Here is a 22932-nt window from a genome sequence, read left to right as displayed (position 1 = left end):
TATGATTTCAAATTCACTATGATGTCTTAGTCGTATGTGATTTTGTAATATTATTTGTTTTTGGTCTTGGATATTTTGGTGTAGATAGTTGTTTTGATTTCATTGAGAGTTTCGCATGGAAAATATCACTAATAAACCATGTGAACTTAATTGTTATGTACGACAATTGAACCTCTATTTTGTTCTTAATCGGTGAATATATAAAACGTTTAAAGTTCAAACATCGACCGCTGCATACAAGCTCATGAAAATTGTAAACTTATTTTTAGTGTCTTTTTTATTAATAATTTTATGGACTAGATTAATAAAAAAAAAACACATTAAAAACTAAATTAACTACTTAAAAAATATATTGAGATACTAATATGATACTAATGTGGACCACGAGTTCTTTGTTAAAAGTGATTGAAAATTCAAATTCAACTATGCTAAATGTTGTAATAATCAACCACAAGAATAATCAACACACAGATAGGAATGTCATGTCAGGAAAATAAGACAAATCTTCCGCTTAGTGAACCCTTATCTTTAATATATGTTACTAACATTATTACATCAGCTAACTTTATTCAACCCTATATACATATAACTGCTCTTCTGAATCACACAATTAAAAACATAAAAGGAAAATTGATGATAAGATAGATATTAATTTGGTCAACAGCTACCTTTCAACCATTTTTGTGGCATGATTAATAAATTAGAGGGGTTGTTGTTTGTTCCTTTAGAAAGAAAATAAAATACAAAAAACTACGTACGTGTATAAGTATAATGCTTAATTTGGGTGCTCTAAGCAAACCAAAGAGCATTTATAATTTTATTCAAATATATAATTTTTGTATTTTTTATGGAAATTATGAATAATTCGATCATAATTAATATTTTTTTTAAAATAATCAAAACAATAATATTTAATTTGTTTTATGATATATAATTAAATCTATATTTAATATAATTAATTTGTATATATCAACACTTTTTTTAACAAGCAAAAATGTGATATATATTAATACTAACAGAATAGTCTCCTCATCACAAGGCTGTCGAAAGAGAGTGCGAGAATTTAAAATAAACGTCAATTTTCTTTTAACATAAATAACATGTTAGTCGATGCCCAAACAGATAAACGGGCTCGATCACCAACTATTGAAGTTCGAGACTAGAGTAGGATATGTTGCCTTCATCCACCAAAAGGAGTAGAGTTTGACTTTGTCTGATAGTTGAGGTAAGAACTACTCTAAATTTTTGAATAATCTATGATTTCTTTCATTCCATACAACCCAAATACATAAGAGTCAGAAAAGTTGCATAAAGGAGTGGCACGCTTTCAGACCACCTAATAAATAAATAAATTTAAAAAAGAGTTCTGATAGGTTTTGAAGATCCACCCATATATACCATGTACCCCATGCTTGGCACGAGTCGTTATACTAGTTATAATGATGTCGTAGATAAGATCTTAACAATTTTTTAATTTAAAACATTTATTTTAATAAATGCAACAATAATATGTAAGGTCTTGCTTAACTCTAATTTTGTTAGGTTGCTCAACTCTAATAACATGAGTTCAAAATAAAATAAAGGAAAATGTTAAATAGGGCACCCGGTGCACTAATTAAACATATGAATAAGAAAATTTTGTTTTGAAACTCGTGCATTCAATACATTGAAAATGTAAAAAATTGTTTTTATCGACATTAACTTTATGTTTTATTTCTATTTTTTGTATGTTTAACAAGTACACCCGGTGCACCGTTTAACATCACCCTAAAATAAATTATTATGCTTTCCACGAGTTTGTACTCTTTTTTCTCTATTTTTACACATCAATAGTGAGTGGTGCTACAACTACAAGTGACCGATAGATTTTGAGATATCAACATGGTTAAGATGCCTCTTCCCTACAGGCTACAATTGATATGAAAATACTATTTCATTTAACAGCCATTAATTGCAATCCCAAAGATAACCATGTACTTAATTACATTCCATATATATGTACATATGGTATCACCATTATCAAAGTTCTGTCCTAAATTGAAGTCAGAAGCCCGCTTAAACTGGCGGCAAAAGGAGCTTGTATCATTGCCTATGTGTTAGGACAACTATGCAAAAATGTATGATGTATGAACACTTTCTCTGGTCATTCATCATCTGATAAACAGACAACATCAGAAGGTGTAGCTTCTTGGACCGAGGTAGCCGGCATGCTGCTACTTGTGCCAACTTGAGAATGATTCAAAGAAGCCAAATCTGACGTACGTTGCTGAGTATTTGGCAGATTAATGCTAGATTGACTATTAGCACTCATGTGCATATCCATAGCAGATACGGTAGGAGTGGGGAACCCACCCGTGTTCGAATGGCCATGTGCCCTATAAGGACCAAACTGAGAGATTGCCGGCAATGGTCCGGGAAACCACTGTGAGTTACCAGGTGCTGGTTGACTTGGCATACCATGTGGAACTTCACCGAGACTAGAGGGTGGTACAAATGTTGAGGGTCTACAAGGCAAAAGATGAGGTGCGGGGGTGCGTATCTCCCCACTAAGACCGGAGGCTGGTCCAGATGTTGAGGGTCTATAAGGCGAGAGATGCGGTTGAGGAGCACGGAACTCCCTACTGAGATTGGAGGCTGGTACAGATGTTGAGGATCTATAAGGCGTGACATGCAGTGGACGGGCACGTATCTCCCCACCAGCTTGAAGATTTCCTGAGGGTGAAGAGATGGAGTTCATAGGTGGTCGTCTTGCAGAAAAACCACCGAAACTTCTTGATGTATTGTAAGAGGCCGGTATAGGTGGCCGTACCATAGTGTGAGAGCCAGTTGAAGCATGTGAATTCTGGAAATTGGTTGCCGGAGGTCCACGGCAATATTGACTAGAAACTGGAGAGGGCCAAGTAGCATTTGGCTGTCTTGAAGGCTGAAATAAATGCTGTGAATATCCTGGATCTGACATTAGCATAATGTGTTTAGAAAAAAGAAACATAAATAGCAGAAGATTTGTCCGTAAATGAGTAGAATGTGAAAAGAGATGAATGTGCTCACAATCACAGCAAGAGACATATATACAATTACATAATTAAATAAAACCTTCCCTAGACATTTAGGAAAGTCCAAACAGCAAACCTTAAAAACAACAGAAGCAGCAAATGCATTGATTATCAATTATCATCATTATATAGAAAAAACAGATAGCACCAGCAAAAGATACAGTTATGCATTGTATGCTAGACATCTTATTTTCAAATGCCCTCCACCCCTCACATAAGGAGAAAGGCTCTCCAAATCTAAAAGTAATTAAACAATAGAAGAAGCACTATATTGTCCAGTAAATATATCTCCACAAATATCTTTTTTATAAAGGCTCTCGGTCCATCAACTCATTTTTGTGTAGATTCTCCTTTTCCTATTTTGGGCAGGTGTGTATAAAAATATAAAAATAATTTTTGTTTTACCAAAAAAATATAAAAGTAATTTTTGTTTTACCAAAAAAATATTAAAGTAATTAAAAAATAGAAGGAACATATTGTCCTTCACAATATTTTATTCGTAACAACAATTCAGATACGTTTATGAGCACCAGATATACTTTTCACTTTGGTAAAAAATTTGTAGTCAAAATCAAGAGAATAATAGACGTCATAGACATTAAAAAAATTACTTCACTCACCATAAGGGAGTATACCTTGCAGCATTCCCGATGCACCAGAAAACCTAGGATCAAAATTAGCCTTTATAACAGTTTCGGCCAATATCTTATGTAAATAAACTGTTTTATATTGTGTATCATAGTTCTTCCCTTCTTCCTGAAATTTAACCTCAATCTCCTTCCTCTGAATATCATACTTCCTGCGAAGTTCCTCAAATTCCTTCTCATAATTACGTTTCAGCTGTAATTTCTGCTTCAACAAATAGAACAATATAGCAGTTAGCAATTAGCATAAAGGAGTGTATAAGATACAAAATCTAAATAGGTATTCTCACAGCAATGAGTAGAGCAGAAGCTAACCTCATCTTCAAGGTTTTTCATATTTTGCTCCATCAGTTTACGTATTCTTGCCAATTCATAATTAAGTGGATCATAGAAGAACGGCTGAACATTCCTCGAAGCTGATTGTGCTGGAGTTTGAATAGGATGACTATTGATAACTCTGTGAGTTGACATATTTCTTGTGTCTGATGATTGGGCTCTGACTCCACCAGGCACAAGGGAATCAAGGACCATGTTTGAGACTGGAGGCACAACTTGAAGTGAATGTGAATCAATTTCCAAATTCGAGGCAGGTTTCTCAACGGCTTGATTTTGAACCTCAGTTGATGCCTCGGGAATCTGGCTGGAGAGAGCATCTTCATTGGTCGCTGCCCGGTGTTCACCTCCAGTCACCGAAGGTAAGTTAGAGGAATCCAGGTTGGAAGAAAGGATCCCTGAAGAATGTAATTGCCGAACCTGGTCTGGAGGCTCCATGACCATTGAAACATGGTTGGATTGATTAGCAGGTAAAGTACAAACTGGACTAGGCAATGACTCTACAGATGATAATGGCTGCACCTGCACTTGTTCTTGAGGCTCAATTGGATCCACTGGTATAGATACCGGAGTCTCCTGGGACAAAGTGTTTTCTGTCATAGTTCTATGTGCTACTTCCTGGTAGTCTGATTTAGTACTCTCATTCACTACCACATTGTCTCCTAATTGACATTCAGCCTCTACAGAGCTATTTTCTGGCACTGTGACTGGTATTTGTCCATCAGTTATGGCTGGCAACACTCTGCCAGGAACTTGTTGAGTTGAAGAAGGTGAATTCAAAAAGGAAATTGTAGCTGGCCGGCCATTGCTTGGACTAGAAGAGCTACAAGGAGTTGATGATACAACCCCATCTAAACCTACATAAAATATTTGATCTGTTGATGAAGAATTCAGAGGAGCTCCATTGTCTGGACAATCGGTACTTCTAACTGTGCTGGGAAATCCCACAGCTGCCTCTCTACTCAATTCTGGTACTGTGACTGGTATTTGTCCATCAGTTACGGTCGGCAAGACTCTGTCAGGAACTTGTTGAGTTGAAGGTGACTTCAAAAGGTAAATTGTAGCTGGACGACTATTACTTGGACTAGAAGAACTACAGGACCTTGATGATACAACCCCATCTAAACCTCCATCAGATATTTGATCTGTGGATGAAGAATTCAAAGGAGCTGCATTCTCTGGATAATCATTACTGACTGTGCTGGGAAATCCAACAGCCACCTCCCTACTCAATTCACTGGCAGTGGCCCGTTCACGACTAGTTTCTGGCACTTCATCCGACAGAAGGACTTTTGGATCATTATTGGGTGTTTCGAGTTCCTTTGGAGAAACTAGGTTTGACAATTCATCTGGTGCAGATGACTCTAGGAATTTCTGCTGTGCTTCTAAATATTTGGTCTCAAGATCCTTAAGACGTTCATCATACTTACTTTTCAATTTTGCAATTCCAGTAGTAAACTTACTTCTAAATTCTAGTTGTATCTCTCTTTTTTTTATCATCTCTTCCTTTTTCATAGAGGGTTTGACGATAGCATTCCACTCTATTTGGCGCCCTGTTTCAAATTCAGCTATTTCCTTGTTCAAATCTTTTTTCAAATTACGTTTATTTTCCTGATGCATACGACGTAGCTTTCTCCATTGGTCTTTGTCCTTCTGACTTACTTTAATATTTCTGGAAATTCTGGAAATATCTGTTTTGGTCATTTCAACATCTGATGTTATATCTGTGTTTGAATGAGTCCTATTTGATGATTCAGAAGCCTTTGGAGAGCAATTGACATTAGTGTTTTCTGTGGTTACTAAAAACTTGTCCTTCAGATCCCACAGCATTGCATTAATTTCATCAACCGTGTCTTTCTTACAGTCAAAATTCAAGTGCTGCTTTGCAAGAATGAGGGAAGCTGCAGTGTCAAATTTGTGCCTTAGCAAAGAAGCAGCAGTCCAACACTGAAACAGTACAGGAAAAAGCTAGTCAGTTAAATTTATTAAGGCAATCAAGTAAATATGCAGTTTTTAGTTAGGAAACAATATCTAAGGTTTCTCATATTAAATGGGTTTTTGAGGAAAAACCGACAAAGAGGTAAAATAAATCTCAGAAAAGAAGGGAATTGTTTAAATATAATGACTGGGAAAAAATAAATATCCAATTCAAACAAGGAGATAGAACTTCTGTAGAAGAATTGGGACAGCTGATACCAATTACTGTCGACAGGTCCAAGGTTTGGCAGGTTTACTATAGGAGAAGTTAAGAACAGTGGACAGATTGAGCTGGCAAGTAAGGGAAATGACTTGTATGGGGGAAAATTAGTAAGGAATAAAGGAAGAGAGTGGGACTCATTCTGGAATTCTGTTAGAAATGAGCGAGAGATCACCAAGAATTATTCTCTGGAAAGGGAACAACTTGTCCGGTGCTGGTAGCTAGCTATCAGATTTTCTTCTACTTTTCTGTTACGATTTACATTAACACTATAACAGTCTTATTTCAGTATATTCTTTCTATTGTAACATATCACAAAATCGGGTAAAGAAATTTTATTTTTTTTTAATGGCAAAATCAGGTAAAGAATGATTGGAGTTACTTCAAGTCAAGATTACTTGACCATGAAACCATTGCCTACAAGCACGTGTAGGCTTGAATGTAGCCTCATTTTTTACCCAGCTGACGATGCTACCCAGCAATCAGAATCTCAAGTTACATTAAAATTCAAGGTAGGCAACATAAGAAACAAGCATAAAATTGACCAGCTAGATAAATGAAGAGTCAAATGGTGCAGAATGAATGTTTACAGATTATTATGTTACTCTTCAAATTTCTAAGAATAACACAAAAATCCCTATACAACAGAATGAATGTTAAATATGCTTATTCATTCTGCATTACCAAACCAAGTATATATAATTCAAAACAAGTTCCAGAAAGTGCAAAACAAAATGAGCTGTCAACAAATAAATCTTACATGGCGTGAAAACAATTAAGAAGGAAAAAGTTGTCAACAAACAAATCTTACAACATGACCACTATAAAAGAAAAAGCTATGTCGCCATGCAAAGGGAGGGGAGAAAACTGAATAAGAAAAATAAAACGACGAAACAGAAAAAAAAAAAAAAAAATCTAGAAAATAGTCTGACCAGAGATAATTGAAAAGCTTGTAATATTGATACTGGTTCTGTACAGATCTTGTAATTGTTCATGGTAAATTCAAGAAATTTCCCAACCATACTCTTGACATTATCCTGCAATGTCACAATGATATGTTAAAACACTGTAAAATTTGTTGATAATAGAGCTTAGATTGGCTTACTAGATAAAATCTTTTAAAGTCCTTGGTGTTGCAGGCAAAGTTGGATTAGAAGAATTCACAGCAATATTCATTTTTAAAACCAAATTCAAAAGCACTCAAATATCTATGACATTGTGAACTATTTTGAAAGGCACACGGTCAATATTCCTTAGGTGATGCATCCATAATCTTGAATCCATGTTTTATTGCTTACAAGTAAAGCTGCTATTTTGGCTATTTCAATTTGTGCAATGACTCCACATAATACAACAAAGTTAATCCATCAATGAGTAAATGACACATGAATGCTCTCCAACAAAAAAAATTACCAATAATAAAAACTCGAGAAACCTGCAGCATATCCTCATATCATAGATATATGAAGATGCTCATATCATAAATACGTTCTCATCAATTGTTTCTTACAAATTTTCCTTTCATCACCTTAAAATTATATTGACCGTTGTCCTATGAATGTGGTAGGGTATGTCTAGAACAAGTCATATAAGTCTCCTACTATAATTAGATCCATATTCCATTGACCTCATAACCTACACTTTTTCATTCCATGCACATAGCAGCCATTTCCAATGTATTATCTTCTTTCCAGCTACTAAATCAAGAAGTCTCCTTCGTGTTAATATTAATAGCCTTACACATTTCCTATTTCAGACACCACTATTAATTTTCTGATCTAAACAAAATGTTACAGCACCAACAACAGCAAAATTCAGAAATTTAATCAATAAGTTTTTGCAACTTAGCCAGAGTCTAGCCCTTCAACTTTGGACTTTGCATTTCTAAGTCAACAATAAACACCAAATTATGAAGGCCATTTACATTAATTAGTATTAGTGTTATTGAACAGCATGCTTTATAAAATCTGTTACAAGTCCAATCTGGTAAATGAAGTGTATTCTGGTTAACGAAAAAGGATAACAGCAGTACAAAAAGAAAGTAAAACCTAATAATGTAAAAGAAGTAGCATACTGGGAGACGAAGAATTTCACAGAGCTTTGCTATCTCCGGCTTCAGTGAAAGATGTAAGCTTTTCTGCTGTTTCCTTATTTTCTCAGTTTCAACATTGTTCCCTTGAGGTTTCTCTGATATTCAATTGAAGAAACAAATTAAGTAAAATATGCAATTCACATGGAATAAATTACCAATCTGTATCAAAATGAGGAGAAAGGCAGGTTGAGGGCTTCAGGCAGCAGTCCCAAAAACTACCTCATTTTGAGACAGATAGGCAATATTGATGATTCGTGCGAGTAATGCAACGAAATTTATTAAGAGGGAGAGGGGGAGAGAGAATTCAAGGAAATTAATTATACGGGTACGTAAAAGAAAATAGTAAGAAAGAGTAAGGACACGCAAATCCTAAAACAGGGGGCAGAGAAAATGAAAAAAAAGTATGCTGCTATCAGTTTGGATTGTAATAAAGTATGTGTTCCCTTCAGTTCGAAGGTGAAAAAAAAACAGAGAATGCATCTTGGCTCTGATGAGTGATAAGAATCATCACCAAAGAGCTACCTAAACTTGTCCTTCAACATTGTTCAAAGTTTTTTTTTTTTTGCTTATGCTTCTGCCAATAATTTCCCTCAGACAAGCCAGATTGACAACTCTGCAGCTTTTTATTCCATAGTCAATAAGATAAAGAATGAATAGCTAAGGATTTTAAGTGTCATTTCAGCTACCAATAAGCCAACTAACTGGTACTGCCTCAATCTCTAAGATGTAGGCCAAATGATGCGAGAGTTTAAAACTTTCTCTAGGTCACCTATCCCTCATCCCTGCCAAAACAAAAAATAAACAATAGAAAACCATTTTGACCAAACAGGTCATGATGCAACTTAGATGTATGCCTCGAGCCTCAAGTAATATGGGACCAATCCTCATCAAGATTGATGCTTCTCAATTAATGAGGCTATAAGATTTCCTAATTTCCAAGAAAGACTGCATTGAACAAAAGCAGTTGAACTAAGTAGGGATTACGGGACATTACCCACTGAATCTCCTGATTTTCCTGCAGAAGTATACAATGATATCAGAAGCTACTGTAGGAAACACCAAATAGTACAATAATTCTTACTATTTACAAATCTCATTGAACTGTAAAAAGCCATAAACAAACAACCTAAAAATGGAGATCACTGACCTTCCTTGTTTCTGATACATGACTTTTCATCATTAGATTTTGAAGCAGTGTCAACATTATTGATCCCCCTAACAAAACCAGAAAAATAAGCTTATGTGACAAAATAAACACCCAATGCAGTGAAAATTAAAGCTCCATCATTTACTAGGTAATGAAAAACCACAATATTAATAACAACTAACTCTGACTTGTGTTTTACTGCCTAACCCGTTCGTCCTCCTTCTTAATTTCTATTTCCGTGCTTTTATGACTAAAAGGAATAAAGATAGAAACTAAAGAACTTCATACAATACTGCCCAAAACTAACATGTATGACAAATAAAATTATGGCTTAATTAAGTTCGTTCCAATATTTTTTTTCTCTGCATTCACTTTGTCCTTCATATTTTCAATTTGTTCATCTGAGTCACTCAGTTTACCCATTACATCAAATTGCCTTAAAGTGATCATCCATCCAAATTATTTTTTTAAAACTGTAATGTAACAAACAGGTATTAATTTTGTAGTATTAGATATAGAAAAATTCAAATATATGACAGATTATATATTAATTGAATAATTCATAATGATATAATTGAAAAACCAAAAGATAAAACGACAAACTTAAAAAAAAACTACAATACAAAAAAAAAAAAAAAACATGAACATTAAAACAGTAATAATAAAGTACACACACTTTTTTCTCGCTCGATTAAATAACTTAAACAGTCATCACCTCGTAATTTAACAACTGTGATTCTCTCCCTTGAAAGTTGAAATGTGCTACACTTCACTTCATGTTAACATAAAATAATCTTTCGCGGTCTGTTGAGTTCAAACAAGAAGAGGAACTTTAATGGGAGGGGGGGATTTAAGTAGATATTTTGTTTGGTTGAGACAAGAAGATGATAGTGGAGATAACCCTCTCTTTGTTTGATTCACAAGGGGGAAAAGGACTTCCCTGTAGAGGAATCACTAGTTAATTATTTCTACCATTATTTTTAGAGTTTATTTTCATGCACTGTCAGTGTAAAAAACTTACAGTCAGCACATCGCAATCAATCATGTGCGTAACTTTAGAAATGGTTATGATAAAAGTCAAACATTTCTAATGATCTAATGGTTATGAATGATAAATAGTGTAACACTAACGGTGTATATAAATTAAATTCTTTTTTATGTTACACTTTATGTAAGGATATTTTCTTTAATGCATTTAAAATCTTACAAACTCATCTAAAACATCTCCAAATCCCAAATATTGGAGGGGAACCAAAATTGAGTCAGAAGCAATTATGCTTCCCTTACCTCCATTTTCCCCAACCAAACACTGTGGTGGTAAGCAACTACTAAGAAACCTCCTAATGAGTAATGACTTTTCCTTTTCTTACAACTTATACCTCCGGCATTGGTTTTAGGACTTCAGAGGATCAACTAATGTTTTGAAAACATATTTATCGGCTCAAGAACTTCATACATAATATTTATTTCATATTCTAATATCCCATAACTAATAGTAACAACAATAATAACAATCAAGCCTTATCGCACTAGGTGGGATTGGCTACATGGATCATAATACACCATAATTGCCTATCATATATTAAGTCAGAAGATAGACGTTTATCTCCAAATTTTTCTTCATGGTTTGACCTTAGTTTTTCTTGTTCTCTCTCTCCCTCTCTCAACCTCTAACTACTGGACTATTCTATACCTGGTCAACCCTCCTTACTAACGTTTTCATGGGTCTTCTCTACACATATACAAATCATGGGTCAAAGTTAGATATTGATGATGTTAAAAAATGACGGAAGAAGGGGGCCAATGTACTATGTAAACAAGGTTTGTTTGCATTAAAATGAACTGAAGTGTAACACATATTCATCTACAAGAGAAATTTAAATGACTGGAGAAGGGGAGTAAATTTAAGCCTTTCTCAAAAGGAGGGAAATGCACTTTACTCAAAAATGATTAGTCCTAATATATAAAAGGACAAAACGTGCTTGATATGACATATATCAGGCAGCATATTTTGTAATTGTATGATTTTCTCATAGAGAAGTGTCTTATAACCCAAGGTGGTTTAGGTCATGTGAAAAGGAAACAAATATAAAGAAAGTAGATCAAATGGAAGACAGTTTGATCAAAAGGGCTCACAGAATATATAAGAAAACAATAGGAGAAACCTTTGAAACATACATTGCCACTGGTATCAATTAACCCACGTAGCCTAACACCCTAGTGGGATAATGCTCAGTTGTTGACAGCATAATGAAACGCAAACTAGAGTAGAAAAGAAATTTTGATACAGCGAAACAACAAAATCCAACCCTAATTTTAATAGATAACAAAGTACGTTATTTTTTAAGAAAAAAGAGGCAGGAAACTAAACCTGATATAAGCAACAGTGCAACAGTGCACAACAAAAATCCCAAGCAAAGAATGAACTAGAACTTTTGTTCCATACTATTTAGGTTAAAATATGTATTTAGTCCTTATAAAATCACGACCGTACAACTTTAGTCCCTATGAAAATTTTATTCATTTTGAATACAAAAATTAAAAGCTGAATGGTTGTGATTTTATAGGGGCCAACAACATATTTAACCCTATTATTTAAAAACTAGCATTGATTAGTTCCCCATAGTTTTGTAGCAAATAAATATTACCTTATCCTTTTTGTAGGCCTACTGGTCACTAGCCTTTCAGGGTTGGCATCCACAATTAAGTTGCAGTTGTCATCATCAGCCAATGTAGCAGAAACATCAGAACACTTATCCACCACTGTGCTTTTTCTTTTAGAAGGTGTTAAATTTCCACCCTTATCATTTCCAACACATCTCCTAATCAAACTTTCATTTGAATCTGAATCCATAGTTGCTAACATTTGCGATGTCTCCTCTTCAACTTTTTCAGGTATCCCACTAGTCTCGTGAGTACTGGAATTAGATGGTACCACCATTGGTTTTATAGTCGCATTGTTATTTTCTAATAATTCTTTCACAGACCCACTCGACCTAGACTCCGCACTCATATTTGTAGCTTTGGCATCTTCAGCTGAAAGATTACAATCCTCAAAAACTTCTTTACAGTGTAAACTAGTCTCCTTCAAGTTCTCATCAGTCTTGCCACCACCCACGTTGCTATCTTCTGGAGTCGACCTATCTTCATTATTTATCTCCTTTTGGCATTCTGACAATCAACAAAACAATAATAATAAAACATCCGCGCAAACAACAACAATATACCAAACAAGAACACCTCACTCAGCACCATTTTCAATTCTCCGTATTTTTTATAAAAGAAAGAACTATTGAGAAACTTAAAAGACCAACATTTGTAGCCGTCACGCTAACAAAACTCTTTGTTTTTTGGGTTACCATGTTACAGGCACACGTTTCCACCGGAATTTAACAGTGACTAATCTCTGTCGGGAAACCTATGGGGCACACAAGATAGATTCTCCCCTCCCAATCAATTTTTTTTCTTACACAGGCAAAGATTGAACTCCTAACCACCTGCTTAACGGGGGGCTTAAGACCCTTACCAGTTGGACCAATTCATGGTTGGTCACACTATCATCACTCTAACCAACTCTATAACTAATTCATCGTCCTCACTCTATTCTGCTCGGATTTAGCTCATCAACCAATTAGTAAAGTTAGAAATTCAAGGGTTCATATTAAAGGTTGATATACTACTCGCTTTAGAAGAGTCTCTCAGTCTCATCTATTTTACTGAACTCTAACAAACTCTTCCAGCTTGTACATAACTACTCTAAAATTAGTTCATTAATCATAACCACTCTAACTAACTCTACCAACTGTTTTAAAACAAACTAATAACTAATTGCTCACTAATAATGAGAAGCAAAATGCAAGAAAGTAAAACTAATAATGTTAATTACATTTATAATAAAATAATCTCATTAGTTAAATCAAATTATCTTCCATAAAATTGAAGTAAAATAAAAAAACCTTTGCTTCTCTTTCGAGTTAAAATTCGTCGATAAACACGAGCATCCATTTTCTTAACTTTCCGATTCAACGAAACTTCCGCATCTTTTTCTTCATCAGGAGGATTATTCTTCTCTTTAGGCGACACGTGTCTCTTAGAAACAGGAGTTCTAGAAGCAACAGGTGAATGATTATTGATAGAAGTAGAAGAAGATGAAACGTTCCGATTTCTCTCAGATCTCCGTAAAGGACTCGGCGGTTTTGTTGTTGATGTTATTGGTTTCATCTTCTTGTTATGATTCTGAGATGAAGAACGAGTTGGAATCATTTTGTTGAAGAATGCTGCGAGTGGAATTTTCAAAGAGAATGTTGATGTAGTAGTAACCCTAATTCACCTGAAATAGTAAGTGTTGGTGGAAATGTAGTGATAATAATACTAGTATAGTAGTATTAATTAAAAGTGTTAATATTGTGTTTAGGAGTGTTGTTATTGTGGGATAATGGTGTTTAGGAGTAGGATTAAGGAACTTTCAGAGACGATGACGGTGGAAGATGTATGAATGAATGAATGAATATCAATGGTGGTGGTGTTGTTTTGTTTTAGTCACTCAGTCATCAAAATTTCATTGCTTGGGAAAAGTAATTACAGTACTAATAATTTAAGACATTTTACAGGCTGTAATAAAGTTCCATTCACCGGTAAGATACGCATAATAAATGAAATAGTTGACCGCTTGCTAGTAACAAAACAAAAAGTATATCACCTACAATTTTCATTTTTAACTATCGTATGGGTCGTAACGTTACGTCGATATTTTTTTTCAGATATATTTTACTAATTAAAATTGAAAAAAAAATGAATTTATTTAATCAGTATTATGAGTCAGTAGTATGAATTTTATTAAAATTTTAATGTTTGTGATGTTTTGAGACTTGTAAAAATTTGAGTGTTTGTCAATTGAAGTTTAAAAATTCATGACATAAGTGAGCAAAATCTCTAATTTTGAATTTGACAAGTTTGGTGATGAACATTGAATTGATAAATCAAATTTTATGGAAACATGCCTTGTGAGATTTTGAGCATAGAAATACTATTTATTCTTGTGTGAGTTTCATTCATGGATTTTATTACTTTAGAACTTGTTTTAATTCTTCTTGAAGCTACATTGCAAATGCACATTTTAACGTGATAAAGATATTTTTATTCTCTCCCTTTGATTAACCCCTTTAAGACTTATTACCTATTTCTTTTTACCTCATTATAAGCCTAAAGTGTAAAACCATGTTTTTACCTTACCTTAGAGAATGTAAGAAGTAAGAACATTGGAGAAATCCAATTTCCAAAGATTCATTTTAAAGTAGGTGACCATACCTTTCAAAATGAATATATGAAGTTTTTAGTTTTGTTCACACCCCATAAAAATTAAAAACCCATCCAAAATGAAAAGAAAAGAACTCAAACCTCTGCTTCAAAAATTTAAGAAGGCTAAGATTATTACAAAGTTGCAACGGCCAAAATAAGAGAGTTCATTTTGGGATTTGGCACATCAAAAAATTTAGTTTTGGGTTTAATTCATCCTTATAAAATCGACTTGTAAAGTGAGAATTATCTCTACTTTATAAACACATTTTCTCGCGCCCAAAAGCGGACGCGTATATAAATGATGGATGCTCGGATACCATTTTAGAATTGAGTTTTGAGTCTAACTCATTCTTACAAATTCGGTTTGTAAAATGAGAATTGACACTACATTATAAACACATATCGCAACCGATGTATAACTTGAGATGCTAATTGAGATTTTTTTTGTTCTCTTGATATCTGGATGATCTTGAGTTACCAAAAATGTTACAAAATATTAAAAAATACACATTGAATGGACAATCTTGAAACCAGAGCATTTCGAATATTTAATCATGTTATGTTATTGATTGAGTAATGGACAATCTGCAATGTGTTTGAATCGAAGGAAAGAGTTAGTTGCTGACAGAACACAAATGATGATATTGTTTGGAAGTTACTGAATTTGATTGGAAAGAAACAAATAGAAAGAAATGGAGCATCATCATGTAACAACTACTATTTAATTAATTTAATAATATAGAAAATTAAATTCACACTATATGCATCATCAATATTTTCCTATATAGCCATTTGTTTTTCTGCCGGCTTCTTAACACTAGTATGTTTTTGACCATATATATTAACAAATTAATAATAGCTTTTTGGTCAAAAGGTCACAATCTCTAATGTCATCTTTCTTTGTATATGCTTGTTATTGAATAATGTCGTGTCTTTAAATTAAGGTTGGTGCTCTTACAATATTAAGGTGTAACTAATTCAATTTTATAAAATTGGTTAGTATAATTAGAACCGTTTATATATATAAACATATATTCAGATCATCTTTTAATATATGAATTTTGGTACTCTTGACCTAATAGCAGAAATCTCCGATGTGAGACTCTTGATTCAATAGGAGAATCCTGATGGAAGGTGGCTCAATAGATCTTGAACTAGATTTTAATACTATCTTAAATTCTTTTAGTTGAGTTTAATCCATAAAAAGTGCCTCAGTAGATCTTGCCAGCGCTATCTGAGCTTTCGAGCTTTTCTAAACCCAATAAGCTTCCGAGATACGATTCACCTAATTATTTTTCATAATTAATAAATAATAATAATAATAACGTCATGACATCTTTGTATACTTTTTTTCAACAAAAACAATTCATATGAATCAAGCACAAGACATATCCTACAAAGTTCAAACTCTTCCATTTCCAAAGAAAAAAAATTCAAACTCTTCCATTGTTCACCTTTCATTCTTCTCATTGCTACTTACTAGTGACTATTATAGCCTCATGGGAACTAATCTTGTATTCATCCATAACAAAATCATGATTCATCTTATGTTTATTTCATTGATATGCATAACTTCATGCTATTCTCAACAACCTTATGACATTTCCAATTGTTTTTCAAATGAAACACATCCAGGTTCAAGATACACATGCAATATTTCAACACGTGAAACATGCAAAACATTCTTAGTATATAGGGCCAACCAAAATTTCAAAACCATTTCACAAATCTCAAATCTCTTCAACAAAACCACTAATGAGATTCTTCAAATAAACAACCTTACATCTTCATCTCAAATACTTAAACAAGGTAAAGAAGTTCTTATTCCTATCGAATGTACATGTTCTGAACAATTTTACCAAGCCGAATTCAGCTACAAAGTTCTTGAAAACTCAACAACATTTTCAAATATTGCTTGTGAGGTTTTTGAAGGATTAGTGAAACATCTAACACTTTCTGATGAAAACCAATCACAATTACAAGGTAATGAACCAAAAATTGATGATGTTCTTCATGTACCACTTAGATGTTCATGTCCAAAAAAAAATGTCTCTAATCTTAAAAGGGTAATAAAGTACTTTGCTACATACCCTCTTATACAAGGAGATAATTTTGATATATTGATTAAGAAATTTGGTTTCTCACTTGATGATTTCTTAGAAGCTAATCAATTACAAAGTACCTTTTCATCAATTTTTCCTAATACAATTGTTTTAATTCCATTAAGAGATGAAAATGGTTCAATCAAAATATTTGATATTCCAGATTCTCCTTCTCCACCTCCTAATTTTCTTCCAACAAATCCATTTGTCACACATGGATCAACACAACCATCAAATTTATATATTTCTGGACCTATCATAGGTTTTGTATTAATCATCATAACATTGATTGCAAGTGGATTCTACATGAAGAAATTGAGAAAAAGTGATGTTGTTATTGATTCCTTTAATCCAAAAATTACTTCAAATTCAAACTCTTTGTATTCACCAATGAGAGCTTCTACAACTTCATGTTTATCTCCTGATTTTCTTGTTGGAATAAAGTATTGTTTGCTTAATTACCATATTGAAGAGATAGAGAAAGCAACAAATTTTTTTAGTGATATGAACAAGATTGGTGATTTTGTTTATAAAGGGTTAATCAATGATATTGAAGTGATGGTTAAGAGGTTAAGATTTGAAGATACTAGTGAGGTAATTGATTTACATTCAAGAATTAATCACATTAATATTGTGAATTTAATTGGTGTTTGTTATGGTGAAGGTGATGTAATTTCTTGGTCTTATTTAGTTTTTGAGTTACCTAAAAATGGTTGTTTAAGGGATTGTTTAATTAATTTGGATCCATGCAATAGTTTAAGTTGGTTAAGAAGGACACAAATAGCATTTGACATAGCAACATGTCTTTACTATTTACATTATTGTTCTTTTCCTTCTTATGCTCATATGAATGTGAATAGTAGAAATATATTTGTGACTGAAAATTGGAGAGGTAAATTAGCAGATGTTGGGGGTGTATCTAATAATCTTTTACATGGAATAGTTTCACAAAAGGTTGATATTTTTGCATTTGGTGTTGTTTTGCTTGAGTTGATATCTGGAAGAGAAAATTTGGATGGAAAATTGATGAAAGATTGTGTTGGTTTTTTGTTGGGGGAAGGTAGTGAAGGTGGTGGATGTTTTGAAGGGTTGAGGAGTTTTGTGGATCCAAATTTGAAGGAGTATTCTCTTCCTGAGGCTCTTTGTTTGTGTTTTTTAGCTAAGGATTGTGTGAAAGATGATCCTTTGCTTAGGCCAAGTATGGATGATATCATGAAGGTTCTTGCAAAAATGGTTTAGATATGTGTGTAGAGGAAGAAAATTTGTCACATGGTTTAGGTGAAATTATGGTTGTAAATGTAATTATGAAACTTCATTGTAAGAATTTTTTTTTTTTTTTTTTGGTATAGAGTAAGAAAATTTTAATCACAAGAAATATTAGTAGTTTCACTAATTATGCGTTTCAGATTTTATTAATAGAAGTTAAGATAAACTTTCTCCTTTTATTATTACTTTCTCTAGCAGAAAGTAAGTATCACATGAACTCCTAGTGAATAATTACCATACAGTAAATATCCGACAATATATTACCAGTCATGAATATCTATGATATTATTTATGTTGATAATGCATCTTTGAGGCTTCATAGACGACATGTATAGGCCTTCCTGCTCCGGCCGCCAAGAAATGGTAGCAGCAGTAAGAAATTAACTCAGTCTAACCCTGACAATCTAATATTATTTTAACTTTTGTTCTTATATTTTCTCTTAAAAACTTAATCAAAACATAGGTGGGATAGATTGGTATTCTTATATTGTTATAATCAAGACATCAAAGGGAATGTACAAAACATCAAAGATTTAATAGAGAAGGAATAGTTCTTAGAGAAACAAAGAGAGAAGGCAATAAAGGAAATGTTATTCTAGACTCTAACTTCATATTTTTCATCATAGATTATTTAATGTAATTTATAGTACATATATCACATGGCATATAATAGAATTCTATGATGATAACTCATGCTTATTACAAAGGTGATTCATCCTAAATAGAAGAATCTAGATACTAAGATGAATACTAGGTTTCCTTATCAAGTTAATTAGTAGTAATTCTCCCTTAATCAATTGGGCTTGATAAAGTTTCTATTGGCCCTTAACTATAGGGCCTTTGACAATTTTCTTCCTCTTCATGCTGTTGGGCCAAGTGCCGGCCCAAAATAGTTGAGCTGCACTAAGCGGTTGTTTAATGGTTGCAATGGTCTTGCATTAGTGTTTGATTCCTGCCAAGTGAAAATCAATGATTAAAACATATATATTATATAAGTCAAATGTATTTAGGATAACAAATTAGGATAACAAATTGATTATTTAACCTTGTAACAGATTACACTATTACTCTTTTAATGACAACTCGTTACAAAAATGTTTAAGTGGCCGTTAGCCGAGTGACAAGGCATTGTATGCTTACATAGCCATTACAAAAATGCTTATGTGGTGGTTAACTAAGAAAATCTATATCTATCTCGAAGGTTGTAATAAGAGTTTCTTAAAATGCAGACTAATCATTGGACTTGATGAATGTTTTTTGAAGTAGAATTATGATGGTATGAAACTTGGTTGTTTATAGGGATCTTAGAATTGAACATTTATTACAAATTGATTCTTTAAATTTTTTTAGTACTAAATGCAGACCTATTATAGAAACATAGGAAAATGAAAGTAACTTACATCATGAACAGCAACCTGAAGCAATTCGATTTGCTCCTTTGTAACAGATTTAACCTAATTAATTGAATAGAGTAAATAAAATTAAATTGGAATAAAGTAAAAGGAAAATTTCTAAGCTGATAAATATCTCGCTACAAGACTGAAACAATTCGAATAATAGAAGAATCAATCGACAGCATATCCTGCGCTTACTACTTTGAAAAGTAATAAATTAAGTGCAGTTAACAAATTAAGGCTATGTTTGGTAACACAAATAAGCTAGCTTATAGCTTATTATATGAGCTTATAAGCTTGTTTCAAAAAATTAGAGGTGTTTGGTAACAAGCTTTTTGTACTAGCTTATAGCTTTTTTTCAGATGCTATTTCAAGTAGCATTTGAGCTTATAGCTTATAGCTTTTTACACTTTATTCCATTTTTACCCTTTAATTTAATAACTACCCACTCTAAAAAATAAACTACCCACTATCAATTATGTAATTTTATATTTAATAACCACTTTAAAAGCTAATTTTACCAAACACTTTAATTTCAATAAGCTAGCTTTTCAGCTATCAGCTATAAGCTAGCTTTTCAGCTATCAGCTAGCTTATCAGCTATCAGCTAGCTTATAGCTTATTTTTACCAAACGGACCCTAAATTTAAATTAATTACTAACCTCTTTAACAACTGTCCAAGTAATATTCTGAGTGCATGCTGGTGTAGTTAGTGAACCCATGTATCTGTAATAATGAATTCTGTTGAAATTAGTTAGCCTAGGATCAACTACACCAACTGCCCTTTCTGCCCCTGTACTATTAGAAATTGCCACTAAGTCCTTTGTTAGCTACATATAGAAAAAATGAAAAATAATATTAGTCATAAATATATTAATTTAATTAATTAAATTCACTTAATTAACACAACAAAATTGTAGATCAGACTGTTAATTAATTTACCAATGCCAAGAAAGGATCTGGTATTAATCCAGTTTTGTACAATACTCCAATCACTGCAGTTTTTCCTGATGGAGTTTGATGCACCAAATGTAACTCTAGATCAAACCTGAAACACAATTAATTGTTAGATTATATTTTTTTTTTATATATTCGAACCCCGAATACCCCACTTATTCACTTTAAAGTTGAAATTTCTAGCCTCTAAACTACTTGCCAAAACAAAATGCATTTGATATAGGTTCACAGTGAAAATTGTAAAATAAAAAAAAAAGTTCACCATAAATTAAGTCTAAATAAGAAAAGAAAAAAAAATAAACCATCAAATTGATCTGTCTCTAGAACTCACTCCTAAATAAGTTTCCAACTTTTTCAATATTTTAAATCAGTCATCTGATTACTATGTGAACATCTGTTTCGCTTACTGTCAAATTAATGTTTGTCTTCATCTACTTTCTATCAAATTAGTTTATAACATTTTTAACTTACTGTTAAATTATTCTCTATCTTTGTTAAAAGAATTTTCCTTATTAAATAGTCACTTTTTTAAATTGATTGTTGACAACATGTCATATATATTGTGTGATTCATTGTTGACACTTAATATTGCACATCAACGTATTTAATAGCGTTAGAAATATGTCATGCATTGCAGATGAGCTAAATTGAAAAACATTTAACATAAATATAGATTAATTTAAGATATTGAATGAACAAAAAAACCTATTTGAGACATGGACCAACTTAAGAGTTAAGTCAATAATAAAATTGTACCTTTTGCCATTTATGGTGTGTTCAGAGGGAGAGTGCCAATGTAACTGTTTTAGTATATACCGAGTTCCATTTATTTGTAGAGAGCTTGTGTTTGCAATCAGTTCCAGCTATTCATATTCATATAAAAATTGATTCACAAAATTATTAAGGTACACAAAGTAAATAGATTTATTAATTTTTTTTTTGTAATAATATGTTTATAATAAGATTTAATTTATTAACTTACCTTGATATCATGACCCCTGTTTTTAAGAGTTGCATTAGAGGGATTGTAGTTAATTTGAAGCACTCCTAAATTGGATACAATTTTAACCGTCTGATTTGATAAATCAATTGGTGATTGCATTGTTCCATTTTTGCACAAAAACCATTCATTTGGTTTAATGTCTCCCCAATGTTGTGGTCCTTTTTCACTCTCTTCATCATAATTAAACTCACTCTCATCCTCTACAAGTGTAAACAAATTAAAAATGAATTAATATAAAACTTTTTTAGAACAATGTTTCTAAAATAAGATAAACAAGCGCACACAAAAACATAAACAATTGATCAGAAAGTTTGACAGTTATATCTACGTCTCTGACAATAGAGTCCACTTATCGGTAAATATGAGTTATAACTCGACAAAAAATAAGTATCACTATTATTATTATTATTATATGTGTGGGAACTTGGTATTTGATTAAGATGTTAAACATTTTTTCTAGAAAATTGAAATTTAAGCAAATTAAGAAAAAATCAACTAAGAAAAAAAAAGGAAAGGGTCATTACCAACTTCTTGAGACATGGCTTGGTATGATGTGAGCAAAACAAGTGTTGTTAATAATCCGAAAATCAAAACTAGGGAAGAAAGCTTTGCCATTTTAATTTACACTTAGCTAGAGGGTTTAATTTGCTAAGATGTTCTATCTATGTTGTTTGTGGAGTTGTTCTTGGAAGGATCAAGACAATCACTATATTTATAGACACTAGTTATAAGGGTATGGAAATTGGTTGAAAAGTCTAAAGAGTTGTAATATGAAGAGAAAAAAAGCAAGTCATTGAAGAAACTTCTTACTTCTATTAGAAGATTCTCATGTAGACTTTTACTTTTACTATTATAAGATTGTAGAAACCAATTGCAATAAGAATTTTCCATTTTTATGTGATCCCGTTTTGTGTCCATATGTAATTGGTATTTGTTCTTCCGTTGCTTCCAAGAAAATATGCTTTTTGGTCGATTTTGCTATGTTTTTCTAGTTGAAAAAATGTCTTGGGACTTAAATTTTTAAATTGAACAATTTTTAACCAAATTTTACGTAGCTTTCGGTTGAATATTGAATTATCAGAGTCTATTCTCAAAAATTAGAAGGTTAACAAAAAGATTAGTCATTTGACAATAAGGGGTGATATTTTGAAGAAGTTTTTTACACCACATAGAGATATATCACTTTGATTTGACTCAAAGAAAGGGAAATTAAAACAAAATAAAGAAAATAAAATCTTGTTTTTTGGCTGATAAAAAATATATTATTAACTACAGTATATAACTATATTAAAAAAAATATCATATCTACAACTATATAAATATATGGATTAAATGAATTTTTGTTGGTCCCTATTACTATTTTTAAATATTTTTTAAAAATTTATTTAACTTTTTTTTTTAACGAGTTAAAATGAAATATATTAACTAAAATAGTCTCCCAAGACG

At 32.5% G+C, this 22932-nt stretch overlaps 3 protein-coding genes across 4 annotated transcripts; 1 reads left to right on the top strand and 2 right to left on the bottom strand.

Moving 5' to 3' along the window:
* Positions 1 to 1882: 1882 nt before the first annotated feature.
* Positions 1883 to 14057, bottom strand: LOC123919926 (helicase protein MOM1-like). 2 transcript variants are annotated; one of them, XM_045971962.1, is made up of 9 exons: positions 13423 to 14057; positions 12115 to 12637; positions 9467 to 9534; positions 9314 to 9334; positions 8302 to 8414; positions 7160 to 7264; positions 4013 to 5977; positions 3674 to 3902; positions 1883 to 2952 (listed from the first exon to the last, which is right to left on the bottom strand). In XM_045971962.1, the coding sequence occupies exons 1-9, from the start codon at positions 13727 to 13729 to the stop codon at positions 2144 to 2146; spliced, it is 4140 nt and encodes a 1379-aa protein (XP_045827918.1). In that variant the 5' UTR covers positions 13730 to 14057; the 3' UTR covers positions 1883 to 2143. The 2 variants fall into 2 exon arrangements, with proteins under 2 accessions (XP_045827918.1, XP_045827919.1); XM_045971963.1 differs by having other exon boundaries at positions 3689 to 3902; positions 13423 to 14053.
* A 2131-nt stretch (positions 14058 to 16188) lies between these two features.
* LOC123919925 (lysM domain receptor-like kinase 4) lies at positions 16189 to 18228 on the top strand. Its single transcript, XM_045971961.1, has one exon. It carries the CDS (start codon positions 16264 to 16266, stop codon positions 18103 to 18105), a length of 1842 nt encoding a protein of 613 aa, XP_045827917.1. The 5' UTR covers positions 16189 to 16263; the 3' UTR covers positions 18106 to 18228.
* Positions 18229 to 18728: 500 nt separating this feature from the next.
* LOC123919923 (alpha carbonic anhydrase 7-like) lies at positions 18729 to 22219 on the bottom strand. The gene is made up of 7 exons (XM_045971960.1): positions 22011 to 22219; positions 21466 to 21686; positions 21240 to 21346; positions 20469 to 20574; positions 20189 to 20356; positions 19533 to 19586; positions 18729 to 19084 (listed from the first exon to the last, which is right to left on the bottom strand). The coding sequence occupies exons 1-7, from the start codon at positions 22099 to 22101 to the stop codon at positions 18992 to 18994; spliced, it is 840 nt and encodes a 279-aa protein (XP_045827916.1). The 5' UTR covers positions 22102 to 22219; the 3' UTR covers positions 18729 to 18991.
* Between the last annotated feature and the right edge of the window lie 713 nt (positions 22220 to 22932).

The sequence above is a fragment of the Trifolium pratense genome, linkage group LG4 (assembly GCF_020283565.1).
Source record: "Trifolium pratense cultivar HEN17-A07 linkage group LG4, ARS_RC_1.1, whole genome shotgun sequence".
Classification (NCBI taxonomy): Eukaryota; Viridiplantae; Streptophyta; class Magnoliopsida; order Fabales; family Fabaceae; genus Trifolium; species Trifolium pratense.
Note: the sequence above shows the minus strand (reverse complement) of the source record. Positions and strands in the feature narration are given on the sequence as shown.

Bases quoted from the DNA above. Each gene is read 5' to 3' on its own strand.
- LOC123919926 (XM_045971962.1), bottom strand. From the start codon at position 13,729: ATGATTCCAACTCGTTCTTCATCTCAGAATCATAACAAGAAGATGAAA. The intron at 9,335-9,466 runs GTCAGTGATCTC...ATACTTCTGCAG, and splicing joins ATGTATCAGAAACAAGGAAG to GAAAATCAGGAGATTCAGTG. The intron at 5,978-7,159 runs GTCAGACTATTT...GTACTGTTTCAG, and splicing joins AAGCTTTTCAATTATCTCTG to TGTTGGACTGCTGCTTCTTT.
- LOC123919925 (XM_045971961.1), top strand. From the start codon at position 16,264: ATGGGAACTAATCTTGTATTCATCCATAACAAAATCATGATTCATCTT.
- LOC123919923 (XM_045971960.1), bottom strand. From the start codon at position 22,101: ATGGCAAAGCTTTCTTCCCTAGTTTTGATTTTCGGATTATTAACAACA. The intron at 21,687-22,010 runs GTAATGACCCTT...TTACACTTGTAG, and splicing joins AGCCATGTCTCAAGAAGTTG to AGGATGAGAGTGAGTTTAAT. The intron at 19,085-19,532 runs GTAAGTTACTTT...TTCACTTGGCAG, and splicing joins TTCAGGTTGCTGTTCATGAT to GAATCAAACACTAATGCAAG.